Raw genomic sequence first — 22,490 nt, 5'->3', positions numbered from 1 at the left:
CTTAAAACCTGTACCAGAGCCTGGTGTTTAAGTGGCTAAGCATTTTGGTCTAGGAGTAGTCTTCACCCTGCTTGTATCCATAACTTCCTCCGTGCGCCTCCTCTTGAACGTACTCCTCTGTCTTCTCCCAGCCACCAGGCCAGCCACCGTTTGCCTGTGTGGTGGCTCCGTACGTTTTGGCCGAACCTCCAGCCAGAGGAGCACCGTAACTCTCCGTGATGTCACCGGTTTCCTCTGCCAGCTCGTCCTCGTCAATGAAGCCACACTTCTCGTCGCTGGTCAGCTCCGGATCGGCCCACGGCTGCTTCTCCCCCGACGCAAAGAGGCCGTAGAAAATCACCCCCCCGTAATGCACCATGGCCGCAATCAGGAACACATACTGCCACTCGTCTCGAGTCTGAAGAAGCAACGTGAAACAATGGGAAAACTGCAATTAAACACTACACAACATTCATCCAACAAGCATACAGCAATGCAGTAAAGGTCTGAGTGAGGCCTTAGTCTGTGTCTGAAGAGGAAGCCCATACCTTGTTCTTTGTCATGGCACCAACAATCAGTGGACATACCATCCCAGACAGAGTACCCACACCATTTGAAATGCCCATCAGGATACTGGCATAGCGTGGAGCAATGTCCAGATGATTCACATTGAAACCTGATAGAACAAAATTAATCTATCAGAATGAAACGTAACTGAGATAATTTCCTGTTGCAATTGCACATCACAAGTACATCAGTACTTTACAACACAAATGTCAGTTTGAGAGGATCACATCTTTCAGTATTTGTGCAGAGCAGGAAAAAAACAACAACAATGGAACCCATACGCGGTCGCAAAATAAAAATGGCACAAATAGTAGCCATCTTGTTGCAGAAGGAGGCAATAAGTTGCTCCACATTCAGCACCTCCCCCACACTGGCTGGCTGGCTGAATGAGTGAGTGTCCTGGCTGGCTGCTGCACACAACGTGCCTGCTCTGATCCCGAGGGACGTCTAGAGATGAATTATTAAACACTCCAGGAAAAAGCTGAGGAACAGCAGGCATACAGGAACCAAGGTTTTGTTGTTTTGGCCATGACTATACACACCAGAGAAATCCTTCATGTCAGCTCCAAAGAGTGTACAAATAAAACTAAATGGGCACTTTTGAGTACATTTGGTTCCATTTAAACCTTCTTCTGAGTTAAATGTCCACCTACGCTGGAATAGGTCAGAAGGCACTGTGAGAGACCTATACCAGGATCTTACTGAGGCTAGGCATTTAGGTTTGGAGAAGCTTTCATTGGAACAGGGTGATACTGTATGTTAAAGCTTGTTTTAATGAATAGAATACTAATTTGACTAATCTGTATGGTAGAGCATGTTAATACAATATACTAGCACATCTGCAGTCAGTGCAGTGGTTGGAGGTGTCCTCCCTACAGTATATACTCTTCCATTGAGAACTATCTAGACCCTATAGTGTCGGGTAGATCAACTACACACTGACAAGTCATACTGCCTGTGAAGTGAAGATCATTGTATCTCTCCTCATTAACAACAGCTAAGAACATGGTTGCTATGCAGATCATTGTATCTCTCCTCATTAACAACAGCTAAGAACATGGTTGCTATGCAGATCATTGTATCTCTCCTCATTAACAACAGCTAAGAACATGGTTGCTATGCAGTGAAGATCATTGTATCTCTCCTCATTAACAACAGCTAAGAACGTGGTTGCTATGCAGTGGAATCCTTTTTATATAGTATATCTAGAAATGTCAACAGCAAGATTTCATGGAGCGAGCGAGGAAAATGTTAACGTATGGTCAAGCAATACAGATAAACTTAAGGATATGATTTAGGCTGTCCTTACACAGTGGTAAGAACTTTGCACAGGTATGCCCTGCTTTTCGTGAGATTGTTGGTCCTGGGAGGGGTGGATGGGTGGGTTTGCTTTTTCTTATTGCTCTTCTTGATCCTTTGTTGTGTTAGTTTTGCGTTTTTGTTTATTTTAATTTATTTTTTATTCATCATGCCATACTACATAATTGTATTTTTTCTGTGATGAATAAAAACAATTGATTAAACAAATTAAGTGTATCTCCCCTGACAAAGTGAGGTGATCCCTATCGGCCTAGATGTGAGGATCAAATCCCAGGTAGGACAAAAACAAACTAAACCGTTCCGACAGCAGCTTTAGACTATGCTTTTGGCTAGATTTTGGCAGGATATGGTATGGTTGTGGTATGGATAGTATGGATATCGTGTATGTATGGATATCATGGTGAAAAAAGAACAGAGCCAAAGTATTGCAACTATAGACATGGCCAGTATTGTTTTACTTGTTGTACTGACCTGAAATAGCAAAGCCACTGAAGCCAACCGCTAAAACCAGGAATGAGATGGCAACCCCTTTACTGTGGGAATATCCCACCACCAGCAGCAATGTGGCTTCCATGCCAAATCCTACCAAGTAAACAAAGGATGACACACACACACACACACACACACACACACACACACACACACACACACACAGGCGACAGGCTGTCAGCCATCATAGTGCCAGTTCATTTCACCACAGTTTGCACCCATTGACATACAGTACATGACAGATTAAATCAATGTAACATTTACAGTTACTATCACAAAAAAATATTGTCACTCTGTTGGGTGGAAATCTTGTATGTCCTAAACTGTCAAAAACCTTGGTTCAATATTTTGTATTTAGTTTTCGCCAGACAGCACCAATACGTTTAATGTGAATCTAACTCTGTGAAAACACACCCTGTAGCTGTTCAGGGGGAAGGTGTTGAAATTGATAATTCATTCTCGGCTTGTTTTTTTGTTTTTTTTCTCACCTCCACAGTTCATCATCTTCCTGACGTTGGTGGTGGACATAATGTTCTTTATGCGCAGCCAGTCGGCCAGCTGGCCCCCAATGGGCACAATGATGGTCATCACCAGATGGGGCAGGGCAGACAGCATGCCAACCTACAGCCATGTACATCACACATCACTGAGCTGCAAACACCAGTGAGGCGTAGCAACACAATGCATTCAAAAAGACACGGAAGGTTGCAGAAGTACACAACGCAAAAGAATGTTGCAGAACCAAAGTTATAGATGGAGTTATAGACAGGCCTCCTGGATAATGGTCAAACAACATTACAAATACACTACAGTGTATTTGTATTTGTCGCATTCATTATGATAATGCGTTCTGACACAATTCTTAGATTTAACAGAGAACACAGTGCTGGAAAAAGCACAAAGCACTGTATCACCCAGGAATCGATCCCAGGTCTCCCCCAGCCTCCCTTGGCTGGGGGGAGATATTGGTCATCAGGCATGGGGCTCTGTCTGAGCCACTACTAGTATACATGCTGTGTACACGGTTGTCTTACCTTGCTAATCTCTAAGCCGAACACCTCCTCAAAGTATGCAGGCTGGCTGATAAGTAACAGGTAGAAGGTCCAGCTTCTGCAGAAATTGGCCACGATGATTGCATAGACCGGCATGGAGGTGAAGAATTTTTTCCAGGGGGTTTTAAACTTCTACAGTGGATTATAAGAATGAATGAATTAGTTTATGTCAGAGCTTTTTTTTTTTTACATAAATAAAAACTATTTAACTTTAAAATAAATATCATCAACATGAACCTGTTGCCTGCTTGATAGTGTGCCATCCCTATATCTGAGTCTAAACAGATCATGGTGGTCTGTTTTACATGCATGCCTCTGCCAGATGCTTGCACAGGCTGATACTGTACTCTGAGGTCTGAGCTCACACTCACATTGCACCTTCACTTATTTCATCATTGGTCTGCTTCCCTCTCACCTTTGTGGGTACTGGGTATATATCTCACACAAAACAAGTCATTACAATTTACATTCAAATGTCACCCTCTGACTCTCCCTATACCTACTGTAAGATTTGAACTGAACTTTGCCATCAAGCCTTTATGTGTGCTGTCTTGCAGTTGCAACGTGGAACCACGTATAGACAGATCTGAAGATAAATGAGCTGATCTCATTTAGGTATTTTAAAAATATGCTGAATGGTTTGGTGGCAGATTCATTATTTCCATTTGTACACTCTGAGTTATTTGTCCAGTCACGCTCACCTCAGCTGGACCCATGAGCTTAGCAGTTTCTCCAATGCTCTCCTCAATGTAGCAGCGCTCCTCATCGGAGATGGTTGGGTGTTCGGCTGGGCTCTCGAAAGACACGAAGATCCAGAAACAGTACCACACAATCCCAACAACCCCTGCTCAGCACCAACAGACAGACAGACAGACAGACAGACAGACAGACTATTATAATGACTGTGACAGACAGCATGTGATTCTACAATGTACCGTACAGTATATTGTATAACCCTTGAGAATAAATCTCAGACAGGATTTTTTACTGTATCCAGTTCTGATAGAGAGAGAGCAGGGGTCCTGGTCTGCTGGATATTATTGTACTACACAGACACACCAAAACATCGACCAAAGAAATCAATACCCAGCCTGACCGGTTAAATCTATTTCACTTTCCCTGGACATTCTGCCAATCAAGACCATTCTCTGGGCTACAGGACTGGTCTAACAAGTGTGAACATTTCTCAACAATATCTTCTGCTGCCATCAATGGAGCAATTACACCTGATTAACACTGTCAAAAGAACCGATCATTATGATTAGTTCTTCTTGGCAAGTGACTCTGTCGTATAAGGTGAGCTTTATGATAAACTATAGAGGGTATGTGCATGCTTAAAGTGAATGGCACATCGAGTGGCAAATCGAGTGGCAAAGCAACAGGCAAAGTGAGTTTAACATCGTTTAATGTTGTTTAATGCAATCAGATATGACTTTTCTGTGTGGATGTATGGGCTGTCAAGGCCAGAAAGTAGTTTTTGCCACTCAGTAGGCGTTCCTGCATAACTTCCTGGTTTGATGATGATGTCACACGCATACCCTCTATTGAATTGTCTTGGGAGGTGATGATATAACTACAAATGGACGTCATTCCGAGCTTCGGAATGGCAGTCCCAGAACCTTTCCTTGGAACCCTGCATGCACCTCGCATGCATCTCACCCCTCCATCTTACCATAGACGTAGAACACAGCGGACCAGCCACAATACTGCACCAGAATCCCAGCCATAGGCATAGCAATGACAGCACCAGCATAAGAGCCTGAGACGGTAGAAAGAGAGGTCTTTTGTTCAATATATCAAAATGCACAGCATCATTCCACGGCCCATTCTAATGAGTCCACCACGTAGCTCATATTTACCACAGAATGAGGTGGTGGCCAGGCGACTCCTTTCCAGTGGGGGAGCCCACTTGGCCCATATGCCATGACACGCTGGGTAGGTCACCCCCTAGAAACACAGCCCAAATCCTCATGGTCAGTTAACTTTGAGTGACAAAATTGACTCATAGTAAGTGTTTTAAATGCATTTGCATTTGGAAACAAGTAAGACACATTTGTTGTAACAGATATAAATGTGCATCTGTCTTTTTTGTTGTTTGTTTTTTTAAAGTAAATGGACTATTGTATCCCTGGAACAGATGCCTCAATGCTTTTAGATGAGGATATAGCCACCCCATCTACCACTGAATACAATTAAATATTGAATGCCATGGTATGAAAAGAAACAAACCAATGGACAATCCATTGAAACCAAAAAAAGCCCCTTTTCTGAAATAAACGCAGCAGTCTGCAAGGGTCATTACATTGTTTTTATTTTTCCAATATTAACTCATATGCAGAATGTATCTCGATTATAGATTAGCTCACAATTAACTAACACTTTTAGAGCCCAGAACCCATAAGACATGGACCAGCATATATTAGCTGCCTGTAATAACAAGCCAAAATCAACATTTTTCACCTTCGATATTACCATTAACAATTGAGTCAATGCTCTGAGCAAAGAAAGACTGATGTGCTGTTTACGAATCAGAGCACCTCTCCTGTTATTAGATGTTCATTTCAACAGCAGGCAGTGAAGTGGCTTTGTTCAACACAACTGATGTAAGCCGACATGTTGTATCGTCGATGTTCGGCAGAAACCATGCAGCTAACTCCATTTTTCAGGCTTTTGGTTCCTTTTCATATACATTAGTGCTATTGAACACCCTTACGTCTGTGTGTTGGTTCAAAAAATATTGAAACAATGAAAAGTATTAAAAAGCGCTTCGGCCAAAACCTCCTAACTTCACTTGAGCTGGATGTTTTTTTCATTTCTTGAAAAATAAACATTTTGTAGTTTTGTAGTTTTGTATTTGGTTTCTGCCTGACAGCAGAGATATATGGTGTTTATATGACACAAATGTACACTGTATAGTATACAGTACTCACTACAGTACACAGTATACACACTGTGGATAGTATACATGGTTCTTGGGCTAATGAATGCATGAAGCACCATTCAAACCATCTCATTACCCTTTGGTCTGAAAACCATGCATTCAAATCCTCAATGTTCATTTAAAATTGAGAGTGTAAGAAAATGTTCCAGCATTGACCACGTCCATCCTTTTTGAAGGGCGCTATAGCCCCTCCTATATGTGCAGCTTTTAGTGTGCGTGTAAACACAAACTTTGTCCATTGATAATGAATGGCAATTTTTACATCATTGTCCCTGCAACACAAACATTAAATGGAATTCATAATGCATGGCCTGCAGTTTTGAGTGTTTGTGTAAACACACACATTAAAAGCTGGACATAGGATGTGATTGGCTGGAATGAGATGATGTATAGAGCACCCCTCACTTCACACAGGTGTGATTTTTACACTCCAAGATTTATATTAAAGATTTAACTGTGAAGCATTTAATGAATGTATGGCAAGCCCTGAGCCAGGCTTAGATGAAGAAATGGCGCTTTGAAATGAACAACTTCAAACAATCAAACGTTTATGCTTCTTTATGTTTCATAAACAAAATTATATATGTTAATATATGTTGTTAAGGCATCATATCAGAAATAATATTTCTGTGTGAAATGTATGAATGACTGCTATTTTCCCTCAATGACAGGACAGCTTTGAGTTTAGTGTCATGATTTATTACCAGTCAACAGGCAATTGTTTGGGGGTTATGTTCCACTACACACTGCCACATTCAGAACGTCTGAATGTTATGACTTTCCCCCCTATCTGTACAGCCAGTGTTACCGCTATGTTGCAAACAATAAGGGACACAAAGGGATCGAGTTACACTATACTCCAACTGTAGTGGACAGGATCAATACATGGTTTCATGTTTCCACAGGCTGTACTACAACCATTTGGGTGGTGTTGGTGTCTGGGTAGAAACCTCATCCATATTTCAATCTTTTAAAAAAAAATCAAAGGAAAGGAAAAAAAACAATTATAAGTATTAACAATAGTTAATTTACTGAATAATAACTATCCATGGCAAGAAGGCTTTTCCCCTCTCATTTCCTCCAGCAAAGTATTAATCGTTTTGGACATAGCCTACGAGGTTTCCACCCGACAGCCTTTGTATTGAGTTTGTGCTTGAAATGTACTGTAATTCTGCAAACTGTTAATAAATTCTTCAATCAATCAATCAATCAAACATGCGGGCTTCCTGGTGAATGATAAGACATCACCGTCTGGTCTGCCGAATGCCGCATGCATGTCCATATGATATATATAAATATGATATGCCATATGGAGATATATCTAGGCATATAATAATAATAATAACTCATGAGTCATGACTAAGAGAACGGCGTTATTGTTATTATAACATTTGCGTTTTTATTCCCTTACCTCCACGAGGCCTTGTAATATCCTCACAAAGATGACACACCCATAGTGTGTCCGAGCAGCCGAGGGGATGAACATGTTGAGTGTGGCGGTTAGGACAATGGCTAAACCAAAAACCCTGAAAACAATTAATGATCAATTAGTGCAGGCTTTGCAGTTTGCATGTCTTCAGCTTCGGGACCGATTTCGATCAAATAAATTGACATGATATAGGCCTATTTGTTTTTGTATTAGACAGCCTACACATTTGGCGCTCGGTGAAATTGCATTTAATATACCACATCAATAATGCAACAATGCCTTGTCATTTCGGTTATAGACTATATAGGCCCATTCAACAATCCGTGTTTTTTATATCATTATTGTTCATGATTCCTACATAAGGCCCGTCCCCGTGCGTGGTGACACACACAGCGGGATTACATTGGTTTACAATGTGGATGGGGTGGCCGGTACCGTGGGGGGATGATGGGGGGGGGGGGGGGGGGGGTGAAGCGACCTTTGCGAGGAGCAGCAGCTGAGCTGCAGGAATCATAACGCATAAGCAGAAGGCAACACCGACACTTGTATTTAGCATTTATGTCACGTCCTGAGACTCCTGACGTCCTGCACCCCCCCACCCCCACCCACAGCAATCGGTCTGCGGTGGGGACAAGCTCTAATCCGACTGGGCCGACCCTTGAGCACGAGAGGAACTAATTCGATTATTACATGTGAACATGAACAACAGACAAATGTGATATTAAATAGGCTACACCTTTGTTTATAATCAGATTCATTATCCATAGGCCTATAGTCCGAAACGTGTTTTATTGTTCCTGCTAGACATGAGATCAACATGCGTCAAACTGTGCATGCAGGGCAGGCATAATGTTTTCGTTCTCAACGTGTTATTATAGGCGTTTTAAGGGTTCCGTAACAACAACAAAAAGACTCATCATATTCAAATATGAAATCATATTTAACACCAAAATGTTATAATGCGATATAAAAGAGGCTAATTATAAATGGATCACGCAGAGATTATATGTGGGCCTTAGTTTGGCGTCAAAGGCAGGGCTGGTCGCCATGCCGTGCAGAGAGCCAGAGATTAGTGGCCTGCCCCCAGGGAGCTCGTTAACAGGTGGCACAGAGCCCTGAGTAGAGAGGCAGCCTGGCTGCCCGGAGGCCACATCTCTGCGGCCTGCATGTAAAGATGAGCTTAAACACTCATTTATGCTCCGTCGGTCGCACCACGTGAGAGATAGGGCCCGGCTATATGCCAAATAATGCCATGCACGTCACGTGGTTCTCAAACATTGTTTCTGTGAAAGAACTCAAGAAGGACCGCAGAATGCATATGCAGGCAAAAAGGTGCATGCAGTCTATTTTACATTTTCCCACAATTCGTCAAGATCTTTCGATTCACAAGCTTGGCTATTTTCAAATATCCGAAGTATAAAATAGGCCTGCTGGCTTAAACCCATCAAGGACCGCTGACCGCTGGGGGTCCCCCGCCGGGGACCCCACTCTGAGAACCACTGAGCAATGCAATTACACACACAACTCATCCTTCACCCGGTTGTGCATCCTTCACCCTTCTTCCCATTCATAATTCAGACCACAATGACGTCAATACATGGGCCTGATGTTGATGTTATATGATATATATATATATATATATATATATATATTTATTTATTTGTAGGCCTTCTAATTTTTCGTTATTTGCATAGTTCAATGTTAATAAAATGACAACGAATGGTACATTTGTTGGACAATTGTTTTAATAAGCCACAAATGGGCCTACCGGTACATATTATTATTATTATTGGCTTGATCGTTAAAAAGGATGATTTATTTCACTTCAGTCCACATGGCACCTGCCAGACAGACAGATAGACAGACAGACAGCGGTGTAACCTACCTGTTAGCAGCCAGTCTGGAGCATATGTATCCTCCTGGGATCTGCGTCACGATGTAGCCCCAGAAAAACGACCCGTGAATCAGCCCAACCGTCTCTGGATCCCAGTTAAACTTTGCTTTCTTCATGACAAGAGGGTGATAAGGCCAAGATAAGCAAACTTGGAATCGACTGATTTGATTCGTTTGTATGCACTATGCACACTCTATATATACATATATATTATATATATCCTATATCCCGCAAATAGGCTATTACGCAATGCAATGCTCTGGCAAAGCGATATGAAATAAATCATTAACCACTTGAACCCCCTAGAGCCTAGACATATGGAAAGCCTTTCTCCCAAATATATCTTCGCTAAAATAGCCATGCATTGTGTGACAGTGCTTATGCTAATATATAAATATTATGTATATATAAATATATATATATATGTGTATATATATATATATATATATATATATATATGTGATGCTGGGACCGTATTCAATAACGTGAATGGAGGGTGGTGAGGCCTGCAGGAACGTGTGTGTGTGTGTGTGTGTGTGTGTGTGTGTGTGTGTGTGTGTGTGTGTGTGTGTGTGTGTGTGTGTGTGTGTGTGTGTGTGTGTGTGTGTGTGTGTGTGTGTGTGTGTGTGTGTGTGTGTGTGTGTGTGTGCGTGCGTGTGTGTGTGTGTGCGTGTGTGTGTGTGTGTGTGTGTAGGCTACACGTGCACACACCTCTGTGATGATGATCTTGCCGTCCCGGTGGATCGTGCTGTTGTTGACCATGCCCACTATGGCCACGCCCAGATTACAGCGGATGCCGAAGCTGATGCAGAAGCCCAGGCCGCTCATGATGGCGATGACGTACCTGCGAGGCAGCCCGCAGCACGTGCAGTCCCACAGCGGGGGCTTCTTCTCCTTGGCGGCCGCGGGGCGGCCATCCTCCGTCAGCTCGATCACCTCGCCCGTTTTCTGTTTCCTCTCTAACACCCTGCGTGGTGCGGGGAGTGAGAACCGAACGTCACTCGTCTCACACGCAGACAGTGGACTCACTCACGATCATATATAGCCTATATATGTATGAAATTCATGAGATGATGATAGTAATAATAGCCTATACTATAACCTACTCTGAGGCATGCATATAGGTGCTAGTCGAACCTACATAAAAGGAAATATTTTCAATTGAATGGACATCAATCCAGCATTTTTTTTATATTAATAATGCATATTTCCTTGTGAGTTTTATTATAAGGGCAGTGAACGGTGGATTCGGGAACCTGCAAGGGCTTCTAGGAGGATGAGGAGATAATGGTCTGTAGCCTAAATTCCAAGAGTGTACATGGAATTTTCCAATAAAAAATATTATAGTGTATAGAAATACACTGTATATGTTTTATTTTTATAGTGTAGCTTATAGTGTAGTGTTGTGTAGATTGTGGTCCCATGCATTATTTTTTATTTTTTTCATCAAGGGGGGCCCTTGAAATGAAACAGGTTACTCCCTGGGTTTGGTAGTCACGACATGTTTTTGAAGGCCTACAGGGGGAATTCCTTCAAAACAGGGGAGGAGGGACCACATCACCTCGTGCGCCGACAGCGTGATAGCTACTGTCACGACGTGACTCCTCAACTATTAGGATACCACTTGTATTCTGCATGAATGACTCCTCAACTATTACGATACCACACCACTTGTATTCTGCATGAATGAGTCGCTGTCCGGTGGAAACCTCGTCAGTCGTTATACTTTTCAGGAAATGGGGTAAAAAATAAATAAAATAACTTGTGTTCCAATTGGATCCAATTTACTAAATTTAATGTAGTTTATTATTTAGCAAGGGCGCTTTGTTAATACATTTCATAATTGGTTCAATTATTTCAATATTTATATAAAACCCCACAGACACAGCCACTTCACTTTTGTGTGACACTGCATGACAAAGTAAGGCCGGGGCATTTATTTACGGGGGAAAAAAGAAAGAAAGAAAAAGCATATAACTTGAAATATGGAGGTTATACGACGGGCCCGACAGCGATGAGGAAGAACAGTGCATCTCATGATCATTGTGTACCAGGCGGCCAGGCCTGCAAGGCCAGACGTCTGTATACGTTCACAGACTCAAACTAACACAGCAACGGATTTAATCCAGTGGGAAATAACAAGCTTCCATTAAATACACATAAAACATGGCACAAAACTTCATCTTTCCAGAGATGGAAAAGCGGAGATGCGCCTGGCTGTACCGCATTGCAGCATCCTCATTAGCATTCATTGAACAGCAGCTCGTTTCTCATGGCAAACATCTATGGGCATGCATGCCTCAATCCCCCCCCCCCCCCCCCCCCCCCACCGCAATTAGTGCAGGCAGGGATTTTAATTTATTCCATATATTTTGTCACACGGATTTTTTTGATTTTTTTTTAACGAAAAAAATAAAATAAATAAAATATCGAAATATCGGGACAGCATTGGGTTTTTATAGGACAACCCACACAATTATGAAATCGTCACTAACCTCTATAGCCTGGAATAAGCCTATGATTTATGATAATGCTTTGCTGCTTTTAGAACAATTATTGAAGCAAACGTTTCCTGTGCCTTCCATACATTTCAGACCATCAAGGCATCAATTTCTTATTAAAATTTCGTTTAGCCTATAGCCTACTATTTAACCAGAGAAATGGCTCAATTATCAAATTACGTTTTGGGCACAACATTTCCATGCAGTGTTAAACGAAAATGTATGTAACGTTTTCAGAAAGAAACTACATCAAATCAAAGGTTTCTTAAGGCATGGGCGTCAAAAATTGTATTTTAAAAACGTTTGGCTATGATTTAGCTTCTCAAACAGCTGTATAGATTTCCATCCAAATCCTGCCGATGTAGCCAAACTAATTGTGCATAATATAGCCTATAGTATATTAATGCCTGGAGGTCTTTGACCCCTTAACTTAATTTATTTAGGGGAGTATAGCCTATGAAACAAAACACGTCTCAATAAAATATATAGCTATTTGTCCTGCATGAAACAGTATAGATTTCTATTCAGATTCGTTTAATTTCGAATAAGAATTTGTCCATTCTCATTGCATCCACTTGTTGTAGTCGCCACCACATTGCATCGCTTCTAGAGGCGTGACTAAAGGTGGCTGCAAGTTGTCCGGTGTAGGTGTTTTCTCTTCTTTTTTTTTAATAAGGAAGGGGAGGGGGGCAAACAGCCTACCTACGCACCATGACAGTATCCCGTGTCCGTGTGTGGTAATAAATGAGCCTGAAATGCATAGCATATTAAAACGAGTATCAATTGGACATGCCAATTAAGCAAAGATAAAAGGGCAGGATGCTCAACTTACTTGTGCATATGACCCAAAGCCTTCCCCGCGAATTCCTTCACCCCCGCCGTGGCTCTCATCTTCGTGGACTCCATATCCGATTTCTGCTGTAGGCCTATTTCTCTATTTGATTTCTACTGTTTGAGCATCTTGATACAGCGCGCAGTGGAGCCGTAAAGAAAATGAATAAAACAAAAATAAAAATTCAGCCGTTGCGATATTTCTGTGCAAAAGGCTATACCGAATACAACAACACTCACGCCGAGCGCCAAAACACATTCATGTGAGACGAATCAGTCGAGCTGTGGCCCCTCGTTCACTAACTGCTCGCCCAACAACGTGGAGACGCGAATATCCATCACGCGGAGAACGAAAGATATCATTAGACCAATCAAATATACACCGGCGTCGATAATACAGTGGTTATATCTCCCAGAAAACAAGAATATTTCAAATAAATCTTAACCGCAAAAAAAGCGTCAGTAGGTGTGGAGGAGGAGGTGTGCCTCGTTAAATCAAAGAGAGAGAGGGAGGGAGGGAGGGAGGGGAGCGCCTTTCTCTCTCCCTCACGTGGAGCGCTCCAGTAGTTCTGACGTATCCAGACCTGTGGTGGTTCAGCTTCAGCACCAAGGTCAGCGACAGCACGAAGCGCTCTATTATCAGCCTACATCCCCCTTACATTATGTTCAGCTGCACGGGGCTAATTGTAACTAGGCTATGTCAGTTTTAAAAATATGCTGTATAAATAGGTATGAGTTATTTGGTCAAATATAGGCTACTATAATTTGCGTATTTCGTAGCTGAATAGTGAAAACAACAACGGTATATATAGACTTCAATAAGCATTATTTATTTTCCTCGTCTCCTCTGCTGTTTTTGTGCTTTTGCAGGGTAGTGAATGGCATATATGAAAACTACCTCCCAGGGGCGGTGCCATGGAAACCAAATGAACAGGAGTGGATTTCCCCCCGAATACTCCGAGTCCTCATCCCATCAATAATTTAGGCATCTCAATTCTCCCCTACCTCCCTGCCCCCCTCCCACCCCATGTATCTCGCATGCACGCACGCACGTATACGCGCGCACACACGCACACACGCACACACACACACACACACACACACACACACACACACACACACACACACACACTCTAATAATAATAATAATAATAATAATAATAATGTGCTGCCGTTGGTATTATAAGTATTCTTATACAATTTGAACACAAAGGGGATGGGAAGATATCAATATTATTCCTGAATGTTTCGTGGAGCTTGAGCGCCATCTGGCGCTCATCAAACACATTACACATTGCACATCCACCGACTGAAATTGTAGTATTCCTTCATTTATTATCAATGTTACCATGACTGTAATTATAGTTAATAAACAGTATAACATTACATTTCAATTCGCAAAGCATTCACTCAATAGCAATTCATGCAAACAAAACATGGCCAGCTTGCAATAAAAAAAAGACTAGCCTCTATAGCAAGAACAGTATGAAATATGACACATTTGAATTGTGATAGGCAATGCTGGGTTTAGGAAGAAAAAAACATACAAAATGGGTAAACATAAGTATTTAAGGCAGGTGTTTTGCGGCAGTAAAATTGATCTTGCACTTTACAGGATCAGGCAGGCATTAAGTCATCTTTGTTTTTTCAGAGAACAGACACAAATCTGTCTGCTTATCATATTAAACCCATACAAGATCTGTAAACGATTTGACTGTCAATAGTGATTAATGGTATACCTGGACATTTGGAATAAGTGCATAAAGCACAGCACAAAACAGTAAAACAAATTAGAATAGAAATGAGAAACATACAAAGAACTCTAGACTCTGCTGCAAAGAAATACCCCCCAAACAAATAATTAAGAACGTTTGAAACTTTGAAAACAAACGACATATAAGGGCTAAGCTGCTGTAAAGAAATAAAAGGACTGTTTCCAATCCTATTTGTAGCAGAAGTAGACATGTATTATAACAATTATGCTCAAATATAGTTAAATGAACTTCTATAAAATGAACAGTAAAAGTAAATAATTGACTCCAGACACAAACACTTTGGGAACCAGCCACGTGTCAATAAATAACGTTCTTCTGATGCATCGTAAATGCATAACACACTCTTGTATGAACAGTGAATAACCAGCAACTGAACATCCATATCCACATGTTACCATCGAAACAAATCCATTTGAATTCAATTCATCATATCATCAATCAACATCCATCATAAAGATAGACACAGGGATGATTAATAGCCAATGCACAGTATCAGAAGCAATTCATTTAAAGTTCATCTTCAACTAGGAGGGGGAGGGCTGATAAACTTGGTCTACAGTTAAAACCATACAGATATAGGATAAAAAAGACTTGCAAATCTCAATGCCCATTAGATTATATGCTGGTTCAAAAAATACCTTGTTGAACAAAGATACCCGCAATCAGTCTGCTATTGTGACGTTCCAAGTAAACAAACCTTCCTCAGACTTCAGACGAAGAGGAGAGAAGTCTAGGAAGAGCTGTGTGTTCGGAATGTCACAACAGCAGTAAAATAAATTCCATTTGGAATGCAGATATCTCTGTTCAACTTCACAACTTCAAAGTGCACACACAGGTACACCTGCATTTTGTAACATCTTTTAAGTTACCAGTGTATCATCACTCTTTCCTCTACACCCCCTTTGTCATACTGTATATTATTGGGAAATGCACAGGTTTGGCCCCACAGCAAGTTGTTAAGGGGATTGTACATTTGATTATAAATAACATATGGTTCCTATAGGCAGAACATATGCAATCACATATTTTGGGTGTTACAGTATCAGTACCATTATCGGAGGTAGGGCCTACTTAAAGTTGATAGCTTAAATCGACTATACTCTCCCATAACACAATATATGATAAACTGTTCATTCATTAATCTAAAAAGTAATAAGGGGTGTCAAACCATTTGAATGAGATACTAACTGCAGGTATGTAGACTTTAAAACCTTTCAAAACTGACACACAAGGTTCATTATCTGAAGGGTTCAACTCTTCGTCATTACATTCTAATTTGAAGCATCAAAAGCAGTTGATATTTTAATGGCTCTAAACGCCACTGCCTACATCACATTCAGGGTATATTTATGTTAGTCAAGATATGTACACTGGAGAGAACACTCAGATACATGGTTTTAAGTTGGGAATGGTATATCCCACACTGTCACCATAACACCGTGCCAGCAATCTGCCATGGCACATGCTGAGAAAGTGCAAAAAAATGCCTTCAACGAGATTTGTAACATTTAAACAAAGTAAATCAATGTCTTTCTTGCTGCCTCTACACATATCCTAATATAGGAGTATAGTTTGACAGCTGCTTTTTACCATAAACAGATAATAACACTTTTATCCCACTGATAGAAGCCCTTGATATGATTTTGGTCGACAATGAACTCCCATATAGGCTTGGGTGGTGGGAGGAGGAAGTGATAGCCTACTACAGGCACTCTGATAGCACTTCACATTTGTCTGTAGCAGAGCAGAACCCAGGGTAGAGCTCTGACCGCGATTCTGTCATGAAACTAGCACTAGCACTCAACAGCTGAAGTTTGAGTTTCTCCACCTCGTAGTCATGCAGGTATTCCTGGATCAGGTATCGTTCACGTTTGATCCGAGCCTTCACCTCCGAAGGAACGTCGGGGATGAGCCACGCCACAAAGAACTTCACCACAAACACCACGTGCTGGAGAAGGAGAGGCAGAGAGTCTTTGAATATTATCTAGTAACATACACCTTGACAAATGATTAGAGCACCTGTTGCTGCAGAGTACTAGAAATAAGTTGATTATTTGTATTTACCTCCATGATAATTATGAAAGCCATTCTAGCTGCCAGGATGTGCCAGAACTGCATGGTGTGCGTATACTCCCTCTGGTGGCCTGAAGGGTAACGGTAATCACGGTACCTGAACAAATCAACAAGTGTATAGCTGTAGTGTCACTAATGCAATGCATAATGTATCTAAAGGCATTGGCCTAATAAATGTATGACCAATTCAATGTCACACACGTACTGCATAGTCCCCAGTACCTGCAGGTGGTGATGAAGGAGCTATCAAACCAGATAGGACTTTCGCCTTCTTCTGGCATACTGTAAGCAGAGATCTGTGAGATGTTGTACACTGACAGGCTGTTGTTGATGTAGCCCATCATGCTGGCCTCTGTGCCACTGTGGTAGGCATACAGGTAGACCAAGCGTGGGATCATGTCAGAGGTGAATGCCATGATAAATGCCTGAGAAAAGAGAAACCACACAAGGCTGTCAAACTATTTACATAGAGATTAAGTAACAAATGTAAGGGAGGGGGGGACGGGACAGACTACAATATAGAATGACAGCTCACATTTGTGACGACAGACAAGATGGCCACCACATTGAGGATTTCCTGCCAGGCTCCAATGTTTCTGGCCTTGGATGCAACAGGTCGCCTGTACTGTGTGGTGAACTTCCAGGCATCCACCCTGATCTCCAGGATGTTGTTGAAGAGGGCCAGCAGAGGAGCCAGGGGGAAGGAAGCCACAAACAGGGTTATGAAGCCAAACTGGATCACTGGAAGGGCAGGTTGAGGATGAAGGGAGCAGAAAGAGAGAGAGAAAACAGATTAATGAGTGACAAATGCTTGCTTGTTGTGTATGTATGTTTTTAATGCTTTGTTTCCTAATATAAGGTACTGTTTGTTTGTTATGTTTTATGTTTTTATGTGGGGACTGCGGATGAGAATGAATATTTTTGCTAAATCCGGAGTTTTTACATTGCATTTATGTAATGTCCATTAATATGCATTGTCTTGTCTAAATAAAGTAAAGTAAAGTTTGGGTTTTAAACCCAAATCACATCATTTACTATTTTTTTTAATTTACATATTTGTATATAAAATAAGGAGGTATTCTATCTATCCGATATATGAACCCAGAACTGTAATCTGGGTGAGTATCTCACCCATCTCCAGGTACTCATAGAATAACCCAATCTGGCTGAAGTTCAGCAGGTCATGGTCTTGCTCCCAGCGACTGTACTGGTTCTCTGGTTGTTTCCTGCCCTTTCTGCTGCCCCACCAGTTTCGCATCAGCCTGTAAATAAATGCATTCGAATCTGATATACAAAGTGTCTTAGTCGTTATATCATTACCACAGCAACCAATGCAGGCAGGTCAACGGTGTCTGAATACATCTGATCTGATTAAGCCTGAGAATAAAATAGTGATGTCCAGAGAACTGACAAGAGGCTTTAATTACCACTTACCAGTAGGAAATTACAGCAAGTGAATGAGAGAATATTTGTCATGAACTGTGTAATTGTATTGTGTAGTTCCTGTTTACTGTCTGCTCTAATTGTTGCTACCTGTCTTGTCTCACTCTCACCAGTCTGCATTGCAATTGTATTTCACCTGTGTCCTGTTCAGTCTCAACCAATCATGTGTTGATTGTAGTTCTGTTTCACATGTGTCTAGTTAGTCTTTGTGTATTTAAACCTCCCTGTGTTCTGTTCATTTTTCCTTGCCAGTTGAGTTTATAGATGTTGTCATGGTGTGGCTTGCCCTTCTATGTCCTGCTTTATTGCCAGATTCAGATACTGTATCATACTGGCCCTTTATTTGCCATTGTGTATGCACACATAGGAATGTGTGTGCGTTCAATTAGCCCTTCACTAAGTCCCTCCCCAACCCATCCTTGTCCTTGCACGTTAGCAGCGAAGAAAGCTTGACCTGCATAGCAACCGTTGCTAAACTATTTGGATTGGCATTGGAAGGGCGAATTCCTTTTTCACAAAAAACACATACCAACAGACACAAGACGACACCGTACAGGGAAAAACATAAATATAAAGTGCAGTTCATAGTTCAGCTTGTATCATGCATAGACATATAACGGTAGACGCCCCTTTCGGCTCTGGAGCGTATGTGCTCAAGGGAGGGCAAAGAATTCCCGAGATTCCTTGCGAAGCCCCGCGGAAGCATGAGCGTGCGTCACAGAGCGCATGTTCGGGTCTGATAAGTCCCGGAAAAGATGCGCTGTGATTGGCCAGTAGTCACTTGAGTGGCAGCGTGACATAGTGTGCCGTCTTCCGGCGTAACGGTGTACATTCTGCTGCCCTCCCGTCAACACACATCGCTCCAACGAACTGCAGCAGCCAATGAGGCATCTATTTTTGAGTGGTGTAAACCACTCCTACAACTGGCTTTGTTAGTTTACGTGTCTGTCTGTCTGTCTGTCTGTTCGTAAAAAATTAGCATGGTTGCTATGGTCACCCAGTTCACACGGGTGTGATTTCATTACGTCAGACATTACGTCAGACCACAGCTGATCAGTCTATATAAGACCTTACACCACTCAGTTCACACGGGTGTGATTTTTTTAATATCTATGGTATCATGAGTTGGATAATAAATCATCATTGAACTTTATCTGCCTGCATGCCTGTGTGGTTCTGGACTTGGGTCCAACACATATCGAGACAATATAATATTGCTTCAGGTACTCTCAACCATGCTTAAGTGAACTGGGTGAATGGCATTTCACTTTCTTGATAAATCGGACGCTTAGAGAAGCTGAATTAGTTGAAATACATGTTTTTTCAGGCAGAACAGCTGGACCAGGGCTCACAGCACTGTGGGAGACTGAAAGCATTGACCCGTCAAGTGCAATAACACTTTAATTATTTAGTTATGGAAAGTGTCCGTAAAAAGGGTCTCACCTCAAATTCATATCTCTAACAATGCCTCCATAGTTAAAGATAGCGTAACTGAAGCCAGGCAATATCTGATGTGATTTTATTTGATCATTTTGTGTGATGTGATTTGATGTGATTTCAATATCTGATTTTCCAATGATCTGAAAGGCAGGCAAACCTAATCTCAGCTTCGTCTCTCATCTATTCTCCCACTGTGACATACACTGATGGCATTTATCAAGGTGACATGTTCTTGCCGCCAGTTGAATGTTAGGAATAGGTGAAATATTGTACAGTGAGTTTATGAATGGGAGTTGAGAGGGACTTACGGCAGCAGAGATTCCTGGATGTTCCCACAAAGCTGCTTTCCTGCCATCACTATCAATAGCTGTGTAGTCAGTTCAATCAGACAACCTCCTGGGTCACACTGGGACAGAGAGACATGCAAAAGAGCAGTGTGCATCAAGTGTATTCATTTGTTTAGCGAAGCCAAATACACACGCAACGCAATATTATACAGCATTGACAACCACGGGACAATCAGACAATGGTTCATTTGGTAGGTTCTTAACCCATTCTGGGTGGGAACCCCTTTTGGTGTTAGCATTATGTTATGCTTTAGCTATTGAAAAATAGCAGATCTACTGAGTGGCGCGCTACGAGCTTGTAGGTCTGCTATTTTTGAAAAATCGAAGAACGACTGACATAGAAACATAGCTTTTTCAGAAAACTGTCAGGATGTAGAAGACATTTTTAGAATATGATCTCAGGTCAAAATGGGTAAAATTAGGATGCCATGTGTACAGAAACAAATCCTGGGTGAAAATCTAACTCTGACAGTATAAAAATGGACCCAGAGTTTTACACTCTCAGATACAGATACAACTATGGATGGAAACTAAGGATTTGTGATATGTAAAATCAAATCAATGACCTACACGTCAGGCCAATATGATTTATATGATAAGTTATAAAAGGTTCTGACCTCCTCATTCCTCAGTCTGCTCCACTTGCCAAACATGTATGTATAGTTGCCTGGATAGCCCACAAACTTTCCCTTGAAGAATGCCACATAAAAGCAAGAGGAGTAATAGTTGACAAACTGGAACAAGTACATCTTCATGGTCAGTTTGTTCTCATATTCCAGGTGAGTCTTGGGGATTTCTATGGAAAGAAACCATTTCAATATGAATCAACATGTAGTAGTAAAAAATTATTATTATTAAATTTCCCAGTTTTTTCCAGGTTCCCAGATTGTTTCAATGTTCATACATTATACTGTGCTTGAAGATCAAATACATATATTGTATTCCAAATACTTCAACCTCATATGGTTCTAGCTAACCTTCTTTGGTCAAAGTTGGTGGTTAATGATTCATATATTGTCGTCAAATAACATAATGCTGTATATGATTCTGAAATTGGCATTCTGTGTTGAGAACTTTTGCTTTTGCTACTTAAAGTATGATTTTGAGGGGCGCTAGTCCCTCCTATATTCATGAATGGAGAATTTTCGCCATTTGTAGACGAGCAAATTGGCGATTAAATTCCATTGACAATGAATGGATGATGTACGATGATATGAGTGCCCCTCACTTCACACAGGTGTGATGTTTATGTAAATACCTTTGAACACTGAATTGATTTTGAGCGCAGGACTTTTACAAAATATCTTTACACTGTGGAATTGCTACAGTGTAATTTAAGAGATCCGAGCACTCGGGGCTCCTGCTGGCCAAGTGGTCCAGGCGCATGCCACATATAGACTTTGGCCTGACCGCGCGTCGCATGTTCGAGTCCCGTTCATGACAACCTTTGCTGCATGTCTATAATAAATATAAGGCAGAAAAGCCAAAAAACAAATCTTTAAAAAAAAAGTAAAAAAGAGATCTGAGCACTCAAAAAATGTAGAGGAGACCAGTTAAGGTGTTCATTACAGAGAACTGACTCTTCCACCACTTTTGAAAAGCACTCACCCATATCAGTGATCCAGATGGCCACCCTCTCATAGAAGAAGTTCAGAATGAGGATGATCACAAAGTTGATGCAGGAGGCAGTGACGGAGGTGGCCAGTTGGGGAGTGATGAGGCTTCCCACCAGCTGAATCTTCCTGGTCGGGCTGTCTTTCATGATGCTGGCAAAGGCTGCAAACACAGCCAGCCTGTAGGCTATGACTCCAATAATACAGGCCACTATCATACAGATCTGTTGAGAGTGCATACATATACAGTACAGTAAAGCATGAGTTATACTGTACATGGGCATTGGGTCTCGCACTGAAAATAGCTGATCTACAAGCTCACCATGCATCGCAGCGTGACATGTTGTGAGCTTGTAGATTGGCTATTTTCTGTCCAAGACACTGGCATGCATTTAAGCATAAATCAGCGATAAAGATGTAAGGTAAACATCGCTGTATAAAAAACAAGGGAGGCATTGATGTGCAATTGTGCACACATACACATAGTTGCACTAGCGGTAGTGATATATCTGGCCACTTAACAACACTCAGGTTGATGACTACAAGTATTTGGGTTCATATATATCTTCTTCCCAAAAGGACTTTCATACTAGGAAGGGTATGGCCTGGTCAGCTTGCAATGACATGCATAAGATCTGGTCATCCCAGTTTAGTGAGATGTTCAAAGTAAAAAATATTTAGGACGACCGTGACTGTCGAGCCGATTCTACTCTATGGCTCCAAGACATGGACACTTTCAAAGAAATTAGAGAAACGGTTGGATGGCACTTACACCCACCTTCTAATGAGAGCGCAA

General features: G+C 41.5%; 2 protein-coding genes across 5 annotated transcripts in view; both read right to left on the bottom strand.

Annotated features, from left to right (window-relative positions):
• Positions 1 to 49: 49 nt before the first annotated feature.
• Positions 50 to 13,078, bottom strand: slc17a6b (solute carrier family 17 member 6b; the record flags this gene model as incomplete). Its single annotated transcript, XM_079496582.1, has 12 exons — positions 50 to 397; positions 528 to 655; positions 2,338 to 2,448; positions 2,844 to 2,976; positions 3,390 to 3,539; positions 4,109 to 4,251; positions 5,080 to 5,166; positions 5,267 to 5,354; positions 7,760 to 7,874; positions 9,663 to 9,781; positions 10,383 to 10,638; positions 13,005 to 13,078. 12 exons carry the CDS (start codon positions 13,076 to 13,078, stop codon positions 50 to 52), a joined length of 1,752 nt encoding a protein of 583 aa, XP_079352708.1.
• A 1,240-nt stretch (positions 13,079 to 14,318) lies between these two features.
• Positions 14,319 to 22,490, bottom strand: part of ano5b (anoctamin 5b) — a 41,083-nt gene continuing 32,911 nt past the window's right edge. For all 4 annotated transcript variants that reach the window (XM_079497608.1, XM_079497606.1, XM_079497607.1 and 1 more), the window contains 8 exons: positions 21,690 to 21,918; positions 20,699 to 20,877; positions 20,043 to 20,140; positions 17,983 to 18,113; positions 17,387 to 17,592; positions 17,074 to 17,276; positions 16,843 to 16,948; positions 14,319 to 16,726 (listed from right to left, as the gene is read on the bottom strand). In XM_079497608.1, the coding sequence (XP_079353734.1) occupies positions 16,481 to 16,726; positions 16,843 to 16,948; positions 17,074 to 17,276; positions 17,387 to 17,592; positions 17,983 to 18,113; positions 20,043 to 20,140; positions 20,699 to 20,877; positions 21,690 to 21,918 (1,398 nt within the window). In that variant the 3' untranslated portion in view covers positions 14,319 to 16,480. The remainder of the gene's footprint in view (positions 16,727 to 16,842; positions 16,949 to 17,073; positions 17,277 to 17,386; positions 17,593 to 17,982; positions 18,114 to 20,042; positions 20,141 to 20,698; positions 20,878 to 21,689; positions 21,919 to 22,490) is intronic.

Source organism: Electrona antarctica, assembly GCF_951216825.1.
Source record: "Electrona antarctica genome assembly, chromosome: 3".
In the NCBI taxonomy this organism is placed as follows: domain Eukaryota; kingdom Metazoa; phylum Chordata; class Actinopteri; order Myctophiformes; family Myctophidae; genus Electrona; species Electrona antarctica.
This window is presented reverse-complemented; position numbering and strand designations above follow the sequence as displayed.